Below are 22,415 nucleotides of genomic sequence, written 5' to 3' on the forward strand. Positions count from 1 at the left end.
TTAAATTGAAATTAAATGTATAAAATATATATTTTATATAGTTAGGTGTTGTATAAAGAAAAATGTATGAATGTATTAAATTCTGTCGTTATCTACTTCAATCAGCATAAGTAAACAGGTGTTACGGCTGTGAAAATGACGAAAATTTGCAGGGTCAAATAGGCGTTTCTTCAATCGTCTGTTTGAAGCAGAATTTTGGAAGACGACAACTTCAAGAAGTAGCTCCTAAGCCAATTTAATAATTTCTAGACGAAAAAAGGACTCGTACAAGCTAGGTTTACGAAACAAAATGACAACTATTGATCCTAGGTTTATTGGTAGTAGATACAGACAGCCTCAGCTACAGCACACAGATTCTCAGGTATAGTCGTCGAATACACTAAACTGACAAGTTTGGACAGGAGCCGCTCCATACATTCAAAAATAGGCTTACACAAATCAGCCTAAACGGGGCAAAATCAGTTACCACATTAATAAGGTCCGAAAAGGATTAAAAGCTTGCGGTGCAACATGTTGAAATAAGCAAGCAAACATACGCGACTGCTTTAAAATCAATAATGAGACAACAAAAAACTTCCAGGTGTCACGCTTGAATAAAAAAAAACTCATCCGATGGAAGCATGTGAACGTGCTAAAAGCTAAATTGAGGATAACAATTGCACGTCTGATCAAATTCGTAAAAACTGTATACGATGCCGTATTTAAATGGAATTTGAGATATTGTTTTCAGCCGTATGAAGCTGCCCTCTCGAATATGCTAAAGCTATTACAAAATACTTGCTTCAAAAACAACTTGGCAATCGAGTTTGTGGTACTGCGACGACCATAACACGTGTGTCCAAGTAGAAGAATCACAGATTAGTAAGTGGAACCGGCTAGGGCACTCTTGGGCCTACAAGAGAATCAAGCAAATTTTGCACTTATCGGTATTCACAGATGTATAATTTATTTACCGACAAGATAATCGAATAATGAAGCAAGTCAATTGTAGGAGGCAAAAAAACAGGTCGAGAACCCTTAGCTTCACTAAACTGCTGAAGCCAACACTTCTTGGACGCAGTACAACTTAGGCCCTTCCTGCATACATTCACATAGCAATAAACGCAGAAAGGCCTTACCACAGCGCATACAGATATCGCAAATAACAATAAACGAGACACCTGGAATGGAAATTCCGGATACGCCCAATATTCATGAAAATGCAAACATCCTACATATCCCACGATAGTTAATAGCAACAAACAAGATAGATTCTATGCTATCTCTACTCGGACACATCGTATATAATGAGAAAGAGTTATATTAACTAGAGTGCAGAATATTATATGATCTCACTTTCGGAATCCCTATTGAGATTCTATCCCTTTTGAAAATCCTTGGCGTGCACAAGCGTGATCGTCCCGTCCTAAATACACGCTTCCCTCAATAGACTGCCATCTACCGTGTAAAACACTATTCTTTCTCTCGATCACCCTTAAGGAAATACAGGAAGTGTTACAAATGTCTATAAATCTTGCCAAAACCCTGAAATAAATTTGCTCCCTGCGAAAACAATCTGAATATTCATGAGAGGTCACCTCAAGTGGAGAATTGTTAGGATCTGGAATCTTCTCGATTATTTGGAAAAGGTAGAGAGTTGGAAAGGTAAAAAGTTATATGAAGAATTGCATTTAGAGCTCATTGCCCCAGCTCTGACAGAACATAAAGATTTATAATCTTCACGATTACCCAAGCAGACTGAATAATTGCTACAATGACTGTTCAGATAGTCGCAAGGCAAATACTATGTAACTTCTGTGCTACTAAATTTGCACTTAAGTGGCAGTTAGCTCCTCCTCTAGGAAATAAGCCAGTAATGGACGTTCGAAGCGTAATTACAAAGATGGATTTCTCTGCAGCTAGGACGAGTGGTATATCTTACGTATTTTTTCGAACCTAACACTACATGTTTAACTAACGTGATTGTTTCCGTGCATACCCGCTCTCACAGATCCAAACCGGTCACGATTTCTTCCAAGCTTATACATTTTGCGTCAGTAAAACCTCTCACCGAAGGAAAGGCCGTGGCTTAAGACATGCAGCTAGAGAGATTCTGAAATAAAGTTAACTAACATTCCCAGACCTTTGCTTCCATTTCCTTTCTTGAAAAAAAGAATGCGCGAAAGAGTTTTGATTCCAGTGTGTAAGACTCTCGCACTACAGGATAAATACTAAAGTTCAAGTTGCATAATACATCTCTCTCCGTTATAAATCCGTCTGAAGTTCAGAACGATGACGAATCAGAAACAGTTGGTCAAGTAAATTATAGCGAACGATTCAATATTTAGAGTGCTACATCTTTCAAAGCCGTAATGAGTTAATTTAATCTGAGTGCTGTTTAAACTTGTCGGAACTCGCACTAACATCGAGGGTGCTTTTTACACACGATAAAAAAGAGGTTAGCGAAGATAATAAATGATACCCACAACAAACGACATTCTATATAACTTTGTTGTGACTGGATCTTGATATGAGATTGCACGATATTCTTTAACGGGTTTGATCTGTGTTAATCAATCCAAATATGCGGCATATGTTGATGTTGATTAACTATAGCGTGTTTCTATGCTTAAGAGGAGTCATTCCCACGACTCATGTTTGGCTGCAGTTCTAGACCGATTTTTGGTTAGCATATAAGATATTCATATACTTTACGGCAGAGAACTCAATGATTGTTAGTGTACTGCCCTTTTTTTCCGTTTTCTATTTCAATATGCATCCTAAATTAAGTGCGTACCTAGATTATGTTCGTTTTAACCAGCCATCAAACAATTTTTGACATTGAGAATCAGTGAAATACCCTATACTTATACCCCAAACTTTCACGAGTTATCTCGCCATGTAAGTGATCATAGCATGTTAGAAGTCATCCTAGGAGCAAAGGCGTGTATACGCCATGCTCGTATGTCTCTCATATTTTCGACCATCGAAACCTATCAACAGGATCCTTGCAAAAGAACATTTTCTACTGAACATCCTCGTAGAAGATTTATTGAAACATGCTGTGCATAATGAAGTCGAGCACAGAAGAGCTTTGCAAACATTTCATTAAATTTAATTTGTTGCCATTGTCAGGACACAATCACGACTATCACGTGTACTGTAAGTTGACTAATGGGATGTTGGAGTATACGCGTATGTACACATGCATATACTGCTATGTTGCTACAGCCTTGTTTACAAGACCTTTTAACCTGAACCTAATGTGAATAAATCCTATATATACTATCGTAGGCTTATATATTGGTAAAAATATGAGGAAAGATTAATTTCTTCTCATAGAAAACTTCACAAACTGAGCCGCATCTGACGGTTATAGATTACTACAGTAAGTTTCAACCCCCCCCCCCCATGAAAACCAGCGCCAGAGTAAATACTACTTTTCTAACAACTATGTTCGATGGTTCCACTCTAAGCAACTTTACAGACCTTCTGCGTAATTGGTCGTCATCATTTTCTGTCTGGTTTGTATTTTGGATTTGGTAGCTCTGGCGAAAAATGTTTGTAATCTCTTTGATTCGTTAAAACATACGCTTCTGTCAGCAACGCTTTCTCGCCTTTGGGTAAATAGGAACTATTACAGATGGCTTTTATCTTATCGGTATATACGGATATATATATATATATATAAGAACTATACGTGTATATATATAAAGTGTAATAGAACTATGGGAATACGATTAGGCGACGTCATTTATGACAGGATTATGATATCGACAAGCAAGCTACAAAGTCTTACTCCAGGATCTATTCGGTTAGTGTATGGACGTTATTCTGCTTGTCCCTGCTGGCGCTCCTTCAGCTGCTGTCGTCCGCTTATCGTGCATTATTATATTGAATCTCATCATTGAAAAGCTTTAAGTAATGTAGTTCGAGTTGTGCTTGATGTCTATTAATTAGGATTAGTTTCGAGGGCTCGCTTGCAGCATAAGATTCTCTGTATCCACAATATTAAACAGTAGCTAGTGTTGTTAAATTATCTCCCGAGGACCTAGCGGTTAGCGGACAGTTCAGATCATGGATATAATAAAGTGCGAGTTGAAGAGAACTCTGTTTGTTCCGCATGGCCACAAAGGAGTTCCTGTAATAATACAAAGTAAGCCTTTAAAATCAATTAGAAATAACAAACTTGAAAGATTCCGCTGATTTTAACACTGAATCTAAGGAATCATTATTAATACGAAAAACAAGTTGGAGAAAAAAACGTCCCTTGTGAGCCTCTGTATCTGATAATAAATAAACATGATTAAAAGAGTAACAACTCCACTATGTTGTGCAAGTAAATAAGGAAGTATGGCGAAGTGAACGGAATAAGCTGCTCCTAGTGATATATTCACTGACCGAAAACAACGAGCTGTTACCAACAGTCACTTGATATAAATATGTGCAGCCGCTAAAATACATGGCGGGTAATTTTCTCTATAGACTCACACCAGAACCAAGGTACTCAAGAAGAATACTCTGCTCAGTTAATTAACGAGCACTTCTCAAGCAGCACCCTTGTCCCGACCGGAGCAGCTCTATTATGTAAAACATGTACATATAACACATGTAAGCTAAATGTTATCTTGGGCGCTCTTAGTGTTATTTGTTAGTGGTCGTTGTGATTTGCCCTTTTCTTTGATAGCGCCGACGGCCAAAATTGTCCGGCCGACCCTGCATCTGGCATAGTTCGTCATCATATTGCCTGTCGGGCTAAATGCAATTTTGGATTATTCATTTACTTTTTAGGTCTATAGAAATCAGTGAAAATACGTTTTGCCGCCTTGCATAAACCGTTATGGGGTTAGCTATGTATGACTGGCCCACGCCCGAAGCATTAGTCAACTCTATATTATTTCTAATTTAATTATTCCGTCAGCTTGATCCATTTGCCTGTGCCCTCTGACTACATACTATTTTTAGATAAGTAATCACTACGTGAATGTGTCTGGCTAGGGATCGCGTATCAGCATTTTTGCTCTGATAACGACATACTTACACGTGTTTTCTTTTAGCGGGTGCAATATTCTGTCGGTTTCAAAAAAGATCAATGGCAAGTTTTCGAATGCCGTCTAACTATTCTACTGAGTCGGCGGCAAGCTAAATTAACTTATCTATATTTTGCTTGTTTTTTGGCCTAGCAAACTGGGTCCACAGTTTTCGTTATTTGTCGATTCGTATCTAATTCTAATGATTATGCTGCTACGAATAACTTACCGAAACTTTTTTCGTATTGCTAAAATGTTTCTTTTGCTTTAAAGCCAACGAGGTTAAAAATACATTCTCTACGGTTAAACATCTGGCACGCTCTTTATTTTGAGATAGCATGTTATAGTTGGGTTGAAATTATTTTCTTTTCTTTCGAGATGAGCTCTCCAGTCGTAGAAAATGTATTGTTAAGTCAATGTCTTCCTCTGAGGACGCACTAAGTCGCAAATTGAATTGATACAAATATTTGCTATCAAATCTGTATATTATTTATTTTATATTACAAAAAGGATATTTTTAAATAAACCAACTTGGACAAAGTATCACTACTGTTCGATGCCTAGGGGATATTATAGCATTGGATAAATACGGGGAAAACGCATTACACCCTTGAACGAGCTACGTCTTCTTGTAATACACATGGACAAAGCAGTAAAATCTGTCCCGCAGTGGTATCATACGATAACATGAGCGTTTTATGTAGGCGTTAAAAAAAAATTAGGACATGTATGAGCTATTCCAAGAACCACTCATCGCAACACCAGGGCAACGCCCAATTTAATTGTGAAGCTATGATCGTATTCAAAACTCTAGAAAAATTGAAAAAACGGCCCTAGAGATGCAAGACAAAGACTAGTTTTGTTCTCATGGGAATCGCCTGATCAATCCGTGCAAACCAATCTGAGTCAAAATCCAACAGCACGCCAGTAAATGGAAGTTCTCTGTCATATAAGAGCAATTTTCTGCGGCGACTCCCCCACCATCACTGACCTGACATTCTACGAGGAAGAATTACAACGAATTTTAGCAGAAGTTTAATAACCGATAATGAAATCAGGAACTACAAGTCCGTAGTGTATATTTGTGTGTATTACTTAAAGTACATGTTCTTATCCTTAGTTGCTTGAGGTAACCTTTGGTTGGTGATTCGGCAACGAGGTTTCGTGAAGTCGAACTTGATAAGTTACTGGACTGGAGTATTGAATCAACTTTGACGGCCTTGTTCTAACCATGATCTGTATTATTATTATCTGTGTCGTTTCAATTTGTAAAGTAAGCAACGTACACCTTAAGATGCTACTTCATAAATTAACCTCTTTCGTTGTTGCCCTACGGGTGTCGCACATTGCCGAAAAGGAATTATATACAATGTAATCCTCAAAACGCTAGACAATTGCTAAGGTAGACATCTAAAGCACAAACCCAGCTTAGTCGCCCATATAAAACCGGGTATAGCCAGAGTCAGGTTCAGTGGCTTGCTTGCTTTCCTTATCAAAATAGTATCAATTCAAAGCCAGAAATACCAGTTGAAAAATTATTGGTAACAGGTAATTACAAGTCGCTAGGCTTTTTGGCCCTAGGCCAGTGTCGAGCCTGGGTCCCTGAAGGCTTCCGGCTTCAAAGTGTTCTTGAATATCAGTACGGAAGCCATAAAGCATTAAACCCTAGCCGTCGAGCCACTCACGTCCCATATAAGTCCCTTCAGAATTGCTGTAGGCTGCGCGTGTATCCGTACATTACCTCTACCTCGATGGTGTTTTTGTCATTTATGATTGTACTATTTCGCAATTTGTCTAGGATTCCTATACGTTATCGACAGAACAGCTGTTTGCAGCCCCCTTCCCAGCCTGATGATCCACCGGCAGGTAATTATCAAAATGTTACGGCTGTTATTTCACTGCTGCATAATACATAATTAGAATTCGTCATTACAATTTTCTAGGACAACGGCCTCGAAAGATGAATCACAAAATTACCCCTTTGTGAGGTAATAAAAAGGTTGCAAAATCTGCGGCATTAGAACTTAGAAAATAAACAATCATAGTTGCTACATCAGGATGATGAGCTGATGCCATGTAATTAAAAGCCAAACAAAATCAATTTGTTTGTGAATTTGCTTGGGGGAATGTAAAATTCTTTTACTAACTTCATCACTTCAGCTAGTGAGTGCTACACGCTTAGTTTGGCAATTCAGGTCGAACGCTAATAGGCTAAATGTAGATACTGACTAAAATAATAATAATTATCATTACTTATATTGTAGTTTAATCATGCGTATGAAGTAGTTCAGATGCGTATAACGGTTTGTCATACGTATCTGAGGTACTTCATAACGAGATGAAACTTCAACACTGGAAATATGGACTACCGGGATCCGTATGACAAATCTACTTGCTTTTCGATTCCAGTTCAAGGATGATTAAACCACAATATTTTAATAAATGGTAATAATTATTTTAGTCAAAAAGTAGAGTACCTTATGCCATGCTCCTTTATCCGTAGTCTCTTTTATCGGGTTCGTCAGTTTGACGTATAATCAGCTCGTGGTTGGCACTCACTATCTATTCTAAATTATTGCAATAAACATTCTTTTCTATGCAAATGCGTGCGCCCGGGCTGCATATACGTGTTTACGTAGAATTAAGGTTCTTCGCTTGCGTAGCGTACCCCCACAACTGTTATTCCTGTATGCGCTTCATAATACGGACCCGATATCGTCATTGCATTTGTTATCATTTGCTGGTCAGCAGCTAAGATCTGTAGGATTTGTTCAGTATCCCTTCTTGTTTATCACGCTGGCTCCCTACGACCCGTATCTATTGAAGGGTGCAAGCGTGATATATTTCACCTCAGCGTGACCTTGCAGGTAGGCTTATGCTGCCCACCTGACCGTGCTGTTGGTTCGTGACGTTCCGAGTATTAGTCAAGCTCTATCTGATCTTGATAAGTAATATCGCGCCGGGCTTCAGCCCCCAGGAAATCTCGCTACTGTTCGTTCTGCGAAGCCGGCAGGCGAAATTTTCCATAGAAATATGGCCAAACCTGGTTACCTATAAAACCAATGCACGTTTAATTATGTTCGTGTTTCAGAACCTATCACTCAACGTGCGTTCCCTATATTTAACCTTTTATTTCGCGCAATTGTTTTTACGACCACAATTACACGCTCACAATTTGTCGTCCACACCAGGTTAGTCTTGGGTATACTAAGTACGTCCACATAAACGATCGCAGCTACAGTCATAGTAAACCTAACCATTACGCAGCGCATAAGAGAACTGCCCATTTTACCGTACCGGTAACTGTCATTACGGGTGCTAGCAGTGGCTGTTTGAGTAAAAGCTGTCGTTACTAGCTGATGAAAAGAGCAGTTCAATTAAACCCATAAGCTTCCTCTAATTGACCCAATCACATGGCTGGCTTCCTTCAACGATGTCGCTCGTTTGCGGCTGTTTCGTTGCGTTATTCCGTATGTGGTTAACCTATCATGACCAGTTTTATATAAAATATGTGGAAACCGGTGATTGCCCTAAGCAGGTTTACGCATAAGTGTGAAGTCTGCCCATACGATATGCTTAGGGCACACGACCGTTGGATTAAACTTTTGGGTTAAACTTTTTTGCTGCAGACAGGGTTGGGTTTCCTGAAACAAAATTTTTGAGCAATGGCGATTTGAAACAACGGAGTGGCAAGGCTGGGGGAGGAAGGGAAAGGAGAGGAAACATGTCTTAAGGCAGGAAACCTCATTTTCTGCGCGATAACGTAATGCGGTTTTGACCCATGTTCCCGACATTTATAACAGCGATAAGTCTTACACAAGCTCTACAGCAATGAATATGTAAAGACTTCGTATGTCTAAAGTAACTTCCGAGCTAAAAAATCTAGCATTAAACAGAAATAACGATGTTTAGAGACGGCTACATAGATAAGGAATCGTTATCGACTGCGCGGGGCAATCGATAGAGAAATAACATAGCCCGTTTACAAAAACGGAAAGGTGTAGGTTTTACACCGAACATGGATATGCAGAAAAACTAATTTGTTACCTGTTAGCATATTTTGCATGGATTTCTGTTTTAACTTGATAAAATTTTTAGCGTAGGTATGGACAACTTTATCAAGCATACATAAGTCCAGTATAGCACATATCGCCGAATCGTAACAGTTTTATATAGACACACACAGAAATGTTGAAACCGCTTGCAGACAAGGAGTCGAAATGGTTTGACATTTTGTTAGGCATAAAGGACTGAGTTGAGGTCTAACCTGTATGGAACCTTTAAGAGTCACTAGTCTCTTCAAGAAAGATTTTTCCACCTTAAGAAGTCGCACTTTTGTAGTCTTCTATTCTGTAGAAGTGATCCAATACTCTTGACTGTATTAATATTCTCTCATAGGTAGGGTATGTCCAAGTGTTATTATAGATCGCTGTTTATTTATCCAAATCCCTCCCGTAAGAAGAGTGTTTAAGTGAACATACTATTTCTAGCATCGTAACTGTGCTAAGAATTGCTGAAAAGTACATAATATCCACGATGGTTCAAAGTAACTGACTGTTACGCAGTGATATGATCGTCGAGGATTAAGGAATCTAAGGATCAAGGACGTGCCTTCCATGTCCGCTAGGTTTTAGTGGTGCCTTTACGGTAAAACACTCCCTTGTCATTAGAGCTTGGCGTAATGAGGAAAATCTAATCTAACGTTAATTTTCTGATCCGTTCCAAAAGTCGCGTTCCAAAAAAGCGTTCGTGATAGTAGGAAGGACGACGATGGCAATTAGGCCTCAAGTTAAAGAACATCATATATTGGGCTAGACTGCAGAGTCTAGCCGTGCGATATTACACGATTATTATTCTTAAGTGTATATATATATATATATTATAATAATACGTACATATTTACGAATGGACTAAAGAAATATGAATATTCTGCCTCAGTGTGACATGGTATCGATATGGTTACATGGAGATTATAATTTTATTTATATAGAATCATGACAATTTATGTTGAACCAAAGCTACGACTACTACAATTTACGCCATGACAGATCCGTTCAAGGAACATTTGCAACGAAGAGCAAACGTCTACAACTAGATTGCTAGTATTTCCTGAACGATAGTACTATAAATATTTGTCGCACCATAAGTACAATGGCTAAACGTTGTACCGAGCTTCTTGCGTACGCTCTAAACTCATTGTCACTCCTGACGAGCTTCATGCAGAACTGAAGATAAGTTGATCGTTATACGGCTTATGACAAGTTGCCCCTCGTCAGTGCCGTAAGAAGTGATTAAGTACCGCATTCTATTCTACAGACAAATGAGATACGTCGCGAATCAGTTTCTTGCCGTAACCACGTACGTCATATTCGTAGTCGAGCAGAGCAAAAAACATTTGTATCTAACGTCTATGTTAATCCACCGTTTTCATGAGTTCAGAAGCGAACCTGTTTCCATCAACCCCTTATACAAATTGTTTATTAACTGCCTCACAGGATGGAGATTGTAGAATATAGACAAACACTGAATAGGACTATACTCACTGTTCTTTTCGTCTCTTGCATACCAATTGCAGGAACTCACCTATGCTAGTAATACCTTGTGGGATCGCTTCAATCATATAAATAACCAAATGAATAAGTACAGCCTTTTGATAGCTCAGAAAGCTAAATGTAGTGCACCCGGTTAAATATCAGAAGATGGCTAAATCATGTAGCGGAACCTTGAATAGTTTGCTTAAGCAAAAAGCACAATCAGTCAATTGTGCTTTTAATAAAAACATATCTTTAAAGTTACCACTTAATTAGCTATATAAACTGTATTTAATCAAATATAATGTTGAAATCGCACGACACAGCAGACGCAAAACAAACACTTGTGTTTTCGGTTCCAGTCTGCAGTGTCCTAGAAGAGCTTCATAGTGATACACGTCGTTGATGTTGCTACAGACTACCAGCTACCTATGCACAGACAGCGCTGTCTACTAAACAGCACGGTCACATAAGTCGCTGTTAGCAGCGATTGGCAACAGTGGAAGCGGAACCATTAAATAGACCCCCTTTTTCTCCGAAACGTCGGCTGCAACGTTAGCACAAAACTGTCCAGTTAGGTTTGTTCTACTAACGGTTAGAATAAGTTTCTGCCAACGTAACCTCAAGATAGCTTTGGTTTATTGCTGCGACCCTATGATAGGTTGGTGGTTAACGTATTGGCCTGCTAACCTCAGGGACACGTTGCGGTTTGGGTTCGAAGCCGGGGCGTAGATGCTCGGTTCGTTTTGTGCTGGCAGCCAGCCATCCCCCTGAGCTAAAAATCGAAACATAGGGGTTTATTACTGTGTAAAACGCGCGAATCGAGCGGATTAAACGATGGCGGCCAGGCGGTGGGGTGCAGCCCCAGGTTCGAGACGGCACGACTCCATCGGGGTTCGGTGATGGTGCCGTTTGTCGTTCGATGGTGGGAGACGATATAGACGATGTTTTAGGTCCTATGCCACCGTTAGACGTTCCATCAGACGAACATTGTATGGCTGTCGTAAACTACCTTCAAATTACAAACAGGAGCACCTAAGTAAACATGGAAGAATTACAACGAGTTAGCCATTTACTACTGAATCAACAGAAACCTTGAAACACATCACCGGTAGGTCTCTTTCAGACGACAGTAGTTAGGTACAAGGTTCTGCAGATGCGTCTTGGTTAGTCGGGGATAAACTACAACTGACAATAATGATTGCAAGAAATAATAAATTTCCCTTTTCATCCATGTTTTCCTTTTGGGAACAATGAACGCTGAAATATTTGTGTTTGAATATCTGCGAACCTCTTTGCTGTGCTGAAGCCCGAGCGAATGACCCATAAACTTTTAAAAATGTAGTTTAACATCCAAATTCGCTATACATGCAAATATACGTACGTTTCCTCTGAATGTAAAAGATACAACAGTTTGCACCGAGCGTGCTTACGTCAGCCTTCTTGACGTGAATAAGGTCATCTTATTATTGCGTACGCAATAAGATGTTTCTAGTAACCTTCCTTGCTAGACAACTAAGCTCCGTAATAGTATTGCATCTAAATTTCAATGATCAGTGAGATAGCCAGATTGCGGTAGCACAGTAAATGCTTGAAATCCATAGAATCATTCGTTTTAGTCGCGCAGCGTCTGCGAGAAGCTGCTCTTTATGATTATGGGTATGCGAAGAGCGCTGGACATGCTACATATGTCAGTAGGTTACTTTTAAATTCAAATGTATTGCGTTCAAAGTTGTTTTGTAATATCACAGGAGCAATCGATACGCGTAGCGATGTTCTCTCAGAGGCATCCTTTTGAATCCTAGCTCCTGCTTCCTACTGCACTTCGTCGTTAGTGCATGTAGACGCTTCTTGCCTGTGCTATTTCAACTGGATATCGCGTTCCTATAAAGCGTACGCTCTCAAAAAATTGTACTGCGTATATTGTTGTTATCGTTAATGAGTAAATAGTACAGCTCTGCGGAAAAGAGTCCTTGCTTAAAGATTTCTTAAATCCACCGCGTAGCAGCAAATGTATAACCGCATGAATTATATAGTATTTCTGAGTGGAGCTGCACTCTGGAAAGCTCTCGCCATAAAATGTGTGTTTTCTATCGATGTGGAGCCAATACTGACGCGTGGGTGGCCGCGTCATACATACACTTGTGTGTATCTGTGCCACATATAATCAAGTGCGGGAAAAAATGGGGGTGCCAATACTGCATAGTATTGAAAATTTTGAAATTTCTTAAAATTCTGTTTCAGAAAATAGCTGTTTGATAATTGTGCGAAAATATAACTAGGCAAGAAGAGCTGGCGTTGGATATTGTTCATTGGTCGAAAAAAATATGCTGAGCATTGTGCATACATCTGCGATGTCTGCTATTATTTGCTAGTTATTTCAAATTGCAATGAAGATGTAACTGTGTAACTTCGAAAAGTCAACAATATCGACAAGGAACAAAACAACTGACTCGTTTGGAACTTAAACCGCGGGTTTGACCCGTTTCAATTTCTCGTTTTAGCTACACCTTACAGAAAACCTGAACGAAATACGCTTCCGGGCAGGGTTACTCATAGCTCGCCATCCTTCATTACGGATTACTATTAAAGTGTTATTAATTATAATAACGGAACAGGTTTCTTTTTTTCGTGGATCAGACTCATGGCCGAGGTCGTGAAGAAATACTTGCAATAATGAAATGAATCAGTACACTTAGTCGAGCATACACATGATTTGATTATACGATTGATAGAGATTGTATCGTATTGATTGTTAGATACAAGTAGTTCCCAAACTGACGTGGTAGTACGAAGAAACGTAAAAACGTCATGGAAAATTGGCGTTATTTTTCCTTCCTCTCGATAGGCTTATGAACCTGCATAGCCTAACACTCTCTACGACTTGTACTATTATTGTACATTAATGTTTCTATACTACCGATCGCGAGTGAAAGGACACACTCCAGTATCATAATGCCAGTATTATCTTCTGACCTAGATGGGCTGTACCAGCCAATCTATTCGTAACATTGTTTTCAAAGGCTCGGTAAAACCAGAGAAGGGCTAAGTGGATGCTTCAAAAGTCCTTGCAGGGAACTAGCACATATAATACGTACGTGTAATGGACCTTGACACATCACAAATCAACTTTAGAGTCTAGTAACTGCCGGGCGATTGGCGATAACTAGTGTTTGCCTAACGTTTCTAGCTTAGAAGTTTTCACAAATTAAAATTGAGAAGCAAAGGATGACCCGCATACTGTACGCTCAAAACGCATCAGATCTTATCTAAAAATTTATGCTCAAGAAAAAAACGACTATGCTTAAGTTAAAATGCGTTACTTTTTTTGTTAAAACAATATATATATATATTTGACGCCCGCCTATCATGGCCACGCGACAAAACCAATTCGATTTTTGCCTACTTCAAGACTGAGCGAAGTTCGTGGGTATATAGTATTTCGGTTTACAGAGTACCCAGCGTCGATTTTCTAATAAAAGGCAGATAATAAACACACAGTTGCTGAGAAACTCCCACAGTTCTAGCTTTATTGCGTATATAGTAAAGGCCACTACACCCCAAAGAACCGCGATTCTACGTTTTGTATGATCTAAAACTATTCAGTTCCCTTTAACATTAGAACTAGAACGTTACTGTTAGAGTCCATCTGCGCAGTTATAGATCGGTAAACAGTAGAAGTAGTATCAAGAGTCGTGGCTGTGACCGATGACATTTGCGTTAAATGCAACCATAGGTTAACCGGCTTGTCTCGTGACCTCGCGTAGACTCACCCGTGTCATCCGTAATCAGCGGCTTAGGCCCTAGCAGTACCGCCAGTGGGCTTTAACGCATTACAGCAAAAAATAGGTGCAGTTTTATGGGAGTCTCAGACTCAACCGCTTTCGACCACCCCTTAAACCTCTACGCCAAGGCATTCGTATGGCGGACGCGTCTCGTCTAGCCATATCAGACTTCAATATAACCGCTGTACTACGTCAGCTCGGTGTAGTCAGCTCGTGCCAAGCGTAGCAAGTTCTCTTTCACTGCAAAACTTACTATAGTAATGTTACAATTACTTGTTACGTATGGAATAAACTTCTATAAGATACGCTAATGGAAATCTAACCGTATGTTAGTAGCGATCGTATTAACTAGTCAATTTAATATCTGTAACATAACTAAGTGTATAGGTGTTCCGTGATAGCCCCTGCACTTTCGCTCTGCGTCCTGTTTATCACAATTTTTATTTCCCAAGCGTTAGCGTTTGCTATATTGCAGATGCATTGTATGCGTGGAGGTGCTAGTGTAGGTTCGGGCATGACAAGAGTTTTCGCATACATTTAACAGCGGTGACAGGGGCTGGCAGCGAACAGCCCTCACGGCAACGTTTGTTGTTATTGTTTATGTTGCAAGGGGTTGACGGTGGGGCAAACGACGTTACTAGGTCGACGTGTTGAGCTGCAACCATCACCGAAGAGGTGCGGTTTTTTTAAGTCTGTTCAGACGTTCGCTGCGTTCAGACGAAGCGTGGGTGTGATGCTGTCGAGTGGATCACGGAAAGGCTACAGCGACAGAAAGAAAAATAGAATGAGAGAGAGGTGACTAGGATGAAAAGGACGTTTACATAAGCAGAGCGGATAAGGCAGACATATTCAGACGTGGGGTTCCCTAGAGAAGCATCTAGGAAGCTTAGAGAAATGGCCATTTAAGGGTTATTTACATACTAATGCTATCTGGGCGGCAGGGTAGCGTATGCTAATGTAGAGACGCGAATACGCGCATGCGCCCACGACAAGTCGCTGAGCACTGCTCTGAATAAAATATGATAATTCAATACGTCTACCGTACCCTGGCGCTAGTGAAGTGTCAACAAAATATATCTCGTATAGATTTTGTTTATGTTGTACTTTCACGTTGGCTGTAAATGCTGGCCTTTTTAAAAGCTTCGCCAGACACAGCGAGAACAGAATGAATCTAGACAAACGAACAAATCACATCCATTTACAGTTTATCGTTACATGCATTACACGCAAAACCTAATTACTCGGATGACTCGATCGATGTTTGTAAGTACAATGTTGTTTATAGTGTTGAAGAAAGTCGGTAGTACCGAAATTTCTCCCATAGTTGTTTGTGCAATAGAATCCCTGCAGAGAATAAAATGATTGTTATATCTACCTAGCAACTAATGGCTAGACCCACAATTGTCTAGTACGCGTGACAGCTTAATGCGTTACGTATTGGCTTGCTGATGTTACGAACACGGGACCTTCGTTCGAATCCGAAAATAGACAGACTTCGTTTCGTGCTAGGAACCAGTCAGTTTCCCAGCTCGTCCTTATTAGCTAAATTTTATTTCTATAGTTGGGCGATACATTGTATATCTATATACCTAAGTAAAAATACGCGTATTTTATCATCAGAGTCTCTATTTATTAGTAATAATATTGACTGTAGCTTTATTACCTATTTTTGTTTAGTTATTTTATTTTTATACTTGTAGATAGATTATTTTTTATGTGAGATTATATTTCTTCCTCGTTTTACTGCTTCTTTTCTATTTTCTCCTATTAATCACGCAGCTTCCTTTGTAACATCTGATCTTCTCTTTTGAATTTGACCAAAAGCCATTTTTATATTGTTCTCTGAAGATGAACAATTATCATACAGGACATTTGCTATACTCGATACGTCCCTCTCGATACGTCCACAGTTTAGTATCGTCTAAACGAGAGCAACGTTTCAACACTGTCATTCAACGCCGTGACTCGCCTAGGATATATGGTCGAAATAATGGTATATAGCATTTAGTAGGGGTTATTATTACTATTTTTCTTCGTCTTCTTTGCGTATAGTAAGCTAATCCAATAATATACATACTTACATTACTCTTTGATCAATATTATGAATATCATTATTATTATTATTATCATTTAGTGTAGCTTGGTATTTTGGCTGCCTCACTTGGTCTGTTTTGCAGTTGGACTCGTCAAAGTCATCTCTCTCTCTCTCTCTCTCTACTCACATCTGTTGTTTTTTCATACGTTCCTTTACACATCCTCGGTCGTTTATTATTTCGTACTCTCTTCCTCCCCCCCCCCTCTCTCTCTCTCTCTCTCTCTCTCTCTCTATATATATATATATATATATATATATATATATATATATATATAATTGACACTTTCATTATTGATTATAGTTATAATGAATAACGACTGTCCTTTTTCAGGCTGGCCAGAACAAGTCACTGAAGCCACTTGCTCCGCTCAAATAGTGCCTGTTGATTGTATTGATCGCATATGGGTTTAACTGCGGTGTTCAATTGCTTGTTTTTCCACGAGGATAATTAACTCATACATTTAAATATCTATCGCGTTAGAGTCAAAGAAACTCTGGGCATTAAGATACGCTAGTAGGAAGTGCAGTATTAGCTATATTATAGATCGTATTATTGAGTTTAGATTGGTAATATAGAAAATGGCTAAGTAATTAAATAATGATGATTGAAGATTAGTAAAATCGAAATTGTGTGTTCCTCCTCCGGTCCTGTTTAGCGTCGCATGTCTACAGTAACGGAAACTGGATCATTTTTAGCGAACTCGTTCAATTTGTATACGACCACAATTTCGATTCTATTTGTTCTCTTATCTAGTACTTATGTCGACACAGGGCTGATGTTAGACCCACGTTAGGATATGCTTACTATGTGAATCTACGTGTGTAAGCTAGCCTAAAGCGTACGGCACGTTCTAAAAAAAAAAAACCATTATTACTGTTAGATGCATTAAGATTACGCCGAGTACTTCTTGAAGCCAGGCTTTTCGCCCTTTGAGAATAAGCTGAGCATCCAGCTATGCCTTACTGTTCTGTATTTTCGGCGAATATAATGAAATCTAGATACGATGAGAATGTCCAGTGCCTATATACTCATTGAAGATTTGCCTTTTATCAGTAAGCCGCTTCTAAGCCAAGTACGACTCAGTCCTGAGACTGAAACCTTTGTAGGTGTAATCCACTGATTAGGCCTAATGAAGATCTGCATGTCGACCTTTTGAATAGCATATCACTTCGTCTATAGTTATCTGTTGAGTGAAGTACTCTGAACTAAATAGAATTCGTTGCCGAGACAGATGACCACGTTCCTGCAAATCTCGGATTTTAATCTTCGAAGCCAAGACGGTTTCGGACATAGAATTGCGAATATGTGTAAAATGGGTCAGCCCATACGTTATTAACAGTGTTCAGTATTTATAATGCACAAAGGAAGTAGACGTTTTAGCTCTCCTACAAGTTCAACTCTGGGACGAGCAACTTAGACGGTTTAGTCGAAGCGAACCTTGTAACGAAAGCGCAACAATAATGAGACACTGGAAACTTGACAGAATGCTTACGAATACGTTTAGAAGGGTACAAGCAACTCTGTTAACTGCCCCTAGAAAGCGACGGCCGCTTAGCAAGTGCGTTGCGGAAATGAGCTTCACATGGGCTGAGCAATTCTGAAAAGATCCCGTTTGTTGCCGCTAGGGAAAATCGTTAAATTATCGTTATGGGAGCTGCGCGAGTACGCTTAAACTTCTTACCGAACGGAAATAGGCTATGACACGATTTTTGCGTACTTTGTACGACCTCGCTAAAGCCCTTCTATTCTCTATTCTAAAAAGGCTTCGGTATCCATGTGTACCAAACGTGTGTATAGAAAAATTCGAGGCCGAACACAAAGGCCGACAAACATTCATGCCTTGCGTAATTTATTTGGGTTTAGTACCTTATTGGCAATACGATAGGCGAAATGTTTCGTTATTTAACGAATATCCGTTTGCAACGGAAGCTACGGAACAACGACTGCCGCGTAATTGTGCCACGAGCAAATAGTTCGTTTATTTTCTTGTAAATAGTACGTTTGCACCAGTCGCATGTTAAAACGGGCCTAAGGTGACGTTTGATTGTCATTTGCTGTGAAGTGATGCGTGAGCGTAATATACGATAGTACCGTTTAGATCGATTGAAAAAAAAGTGTTGATATTGAGATGACAGGAAGAGAAATAGTACGAGAGGATAATGATCGGTCGGTTGGAATCGGACGGTGAGTGTGTCTGTTGATGTATATGTGTGTGTTTGTTTCTATTTAATGTATGATTATGTACAGTAGCTGTTGTAGAAGCTGATATGTTTATTTTTTTCGAGGTTACGAATGAAGACTACTGCTGAGAAGCCGAATTACTATTGATGATAGCCTTTGCTCTGTGTATAGAGAGTTCGGGTATTTGTTCAGCATATTATAAAGTATTGGTCATGATGAGGTCGTTCAATGTGAAACGTCATATAGCAAATTCAACCTCTCAACTTTTTTTTTCTACTTACTGGCTTAGTTCTTTTATATTTCGACTGAAATATTATCTACAACTTTCTACCTTTTGGAGGGATCTGATGTATGGAAGACTATGAGGCTTCGATAGGCGCTTTCGACATCAGGTTCAACCCTGAATGATTTTCCTGTTAAGAAGCTGTCGAGATTTTCAAACGAATTCTAGTCTGTGACAGCAACGTCTGATGAATATAGTAGAGATAACTCCTGCAGCTTTCTTTCTTGCCGCAAAAGCTACAGTTCTTACTGTATGAAGTTGAGCCTTGTCACGCAGTAAATGTGGTTCACCGTTGTTTGCTAATATTGACTGTTTAATACTGAGTATTTTCGTTATCAATTCCAATCGTTTATAGTACATTTCAACGTAACGAACAAACTACCACACACGGAGCTGTAGTGGGCAATATCTGTACTCGACCCCCCTAACAGACATCATGAGCCTTTGTAGCTGGTTCGATTGCATACGCCAACGAATGTGATCGTCTGCGGTTAACGCAGAGGACCCATTTTCTATCCCATGTCGCGATTCGGTACCAGAAGAGGTCGCTGTTGTAACATGAGAGTAACAAATCCTTCCTTCTTGACCTTAATTATTTAACCTAATTAAACCTGTGCATATTGAAATGAGTTGACTTCTACCATACATTTCAAGTATTTGTTGTTCACCTTCATTTTCTCCCATTTTCAAAATGTCTATCCCAAAATTTTCTAAAGTTTCTACTAGTAGTTCCAAGGTGAAACTTTTGTTTATATAGCACGCGAGTGGCTTATGGTCCATTTCAACTCGTCTGCTAAAAGCCCGAACGTGTGAGCGGTCTTAGACTTTGAACAATACAAATGTACCTCAATTATAAAACAAAGTCGCCAAGTGTCGCACCCTGATAACATAAAATCATCTTAAAATATAAGATTATTGCTTGTCACGCTTCGTACTGAACGACCCAACACTTGTGTGCAGTATATATAAAAATTTGTGTGAAAAAAGAAAGTTCGTAAGTGGGAAATACAGAAACCTCCTTCGGGAATACCTCTTGAGCTTCTGTTCTCAATTACACGCTTACCTATTTACTCTCTAGGTATCTTATGTTTTTTTTTTTTCGATTACAATGTATTTATCCAGTGTACTATTTCTTGTTAATTATACAAGGAGAAATGTTACGACTCACTAGCATATGTGTATATGTTTTTATACTTTCATATATTTGTTCCTTTAGTAATATGTTTAACAGTAACGTCCACGATAGTGTTATTCTGAACGTTTGCTCAGTGTCTCTACTTTTGCATGTATATATTAAGTAATTTTTCTTCTATAAGCTATAAGCTGCAATGTATTACGTTTTTTTTTTCTTCACAGTTAGATGTTTTCTAATTATAACAATATTTGGATTGATTGATATAACGTCTATACGTATGCCTTGTCTGTGTTTATGTATAGATTTGTGTTTATAAATACATAGATTCGTGTTGAAAGTGTCTCATGGCCTTACGTGTGTCTTGATATCTGTGCTCGTTTGTATAAAGTACAACTATTATGTTGGCAGCATCACTAGTGGCTCTACTTGAACGATATGTGTAACCTCTTCGTAGAAGATCTAAAATCGTACTGTTTTTTTTTTTGTTAGCATCATCAATGATATTATCGATTTAGTAGATAAGTCCATCATTTTGATTGTAAAGACATTTCTTCCTATCGAAAGCGTACTTTGTTTAATCCGAAATATACTTACTTGTCTGATAAGTTGTTGTAGTTTTGCGTTTACTCCTCTGGAAGGTTAACGTTGGTGCTCCGAGAAAATGGATTCGGTAAATAAAAAACCGAAATCACGCTTGAACCGTTGTTGGACAAATGAACAGTCACGAAGCACAATCAGGCGCTACTAAAATCATGATGATCAAATCGTGATAGTAATAATAACAATGTTTCGTTATGAGTAATAATATAATTATAAATAATTATGGTTTGGTGCTTTGGTGCCAGTGGTGTTATCTGGCGATGATTTAACTCAACGAGACGTATATAATTCTCAAAGGTGTTCGACTTATTGACGCAGACGACCCTCTTCGTCATCTTAAGCTTTGCTCCAGCCTCGCATTATTTTCTCTCTCTCTCTCTCTCTCTCTCTCCCTTCTGGTTCGCCCCATCTCGGTTCGTCGGTTTCGGTCCATAGCGGTTGGCTGAATATGTACAAGTATTTACACAACTAAGAGAGCCTGAGAATAATTCCAGGGTCTCCCGGAAGAAGCCTCTGAACGGCCACAACAAGTTTCAAAAGCGGTGAGTCTGTTTTCGCTTTAAGTCTAGACATTCTGATCCGCTGTTTACTTTACGCGTAAAACTAGTACGAGTAACACTTTCTTTACTGAGCTGACCCAATTGCTTCGATTAATCAAGAGCTGCCTGACGCCAACAGACCCAGCAGCTGATTTTTTTCGCTTCATTTGTTTTTGTTTTAAAAGGTGGCCGTTGAACCTTTGGAAAGTGCGAGCGCATCGTATTCGAAAGCAATGTTGCTTCTGCCTTTCGCGCTTTCTTTAACAGGCGTCACCATGTGAGAGACCCGAAGACACACTTAGCAACGGGGTTCGGCTCAACATACTGTTACTGTCTGGGTGAGACAGGTACCGTGACGTGCACCTCAATACAATACTATCGCATAGTTACTATGCTAATCTCATGATACTGTTGCCTGATTTCTTTATGTATGGTACGTTGGAAAGGGTTTTCGCAACTTAATGTGTCACAAATTTTGCTGAAATGAACTCATCGTGCATAGATTTACCTGTCACTTAGATGACAGAGCTAATCATATCCATAGCGTACCCATATGACCATTCATGAATCTTGACTTTGGACCTTAGAATACCTTAATCCTCAATATTCTCATTAGTTACTTTACTAAAAATCCACTTACAATGCCATGCACAGTAGTCACTTCAGTCTGAAAAGTCTGTGAACCGATTCAGTCATTACGTTGACTTCATCTGTAGTGGGTGCACTCTAAATGACTACTAATCTTCATTATGGCTTTCCTTGGCTGGTTCACCATTGGCTTTGGCGTCATTGGCGCTGTGTACAATAAATTTTGGGTTGTCTCTCGCGCTTCGCTCTACCCCCGAGTCCCTTCCGTGATTCCTCCCGGCGCAAGGCCCGGCCGCGGTGCCATTGGCGCCCGGGCGGTGCTGATGTCCCAGATGATAGGGGCCCTGCGGTTGGGGCCGCTCTAGTGCCTCCACGAGGTCCATCGTTTGCACCTGCACGCTGAGTCGGGGCTCGGAGGCAACGCGACTTCAGAAGCCCGACAGCGTTGAATTCATCTGGCTGTTGTTATGCGCCTGCATCAGTGAAGCCGTTTCCTGGTTCACCGAATAGCGTCGCGTTTGCCGTACGTAGTAGCGTGCGATGGCAAACATCCCACCGAGTGTTGATACTGAAAATAAGCCGATGCAGAGAAGGACACAAACGGTGCATACGAAGCAAACGTGAATAATGTGAATTAATGGCGTTCAGATAGAAGAGAACCTATCATG

General features: G+C 39.6%; 2 protein-coding genes across 2 annotated transcripts in view; one reads left to right on the forward strand and one right to left on the reverse strand.

Moving 5' to 3' along the window:
* LOC111254314 (uncharacterized) overlaps positions 1-22,415 on the forward strand; it is a 119,539-nt gene that overhangs the window by 52,652 nt on the left and 44,472 nt on the right. The window lies entirely within an intron of this gene.
* Positions 15,934-22,415, reverse strand: part of LOC111253825 (uncharacterized) — a 48,545-nt gene continuing 42,063 nt past the window's right edge. The window contains exon 6 of the mRNA XM_022813894.2: positions 15,934-22,315. Coding sequence (XP_022669629.1) covers positions 22,176-22,315 — 140 coding nt within the window. The 3' untranslated portion in view covers positions 15,934-22,175. The remainder of the gene's footprint in view (positions 22,316-22,415) is intronic.

This window comes from Varroa destructor, unplaced genomic scaffold (genome assembly GCF_002443255.2).
Source record: "Varroa destructor unplaced genomic scaffold, Vdes_3.0 BEIS01000007.1, whole genome shotgun sequence".
Lineage (NCBI taxonomy): Eukaryota > Metazoa > Arthropoda > Arachnida > Mesostigmata > Varroidae > Varroa > Varroa destructor.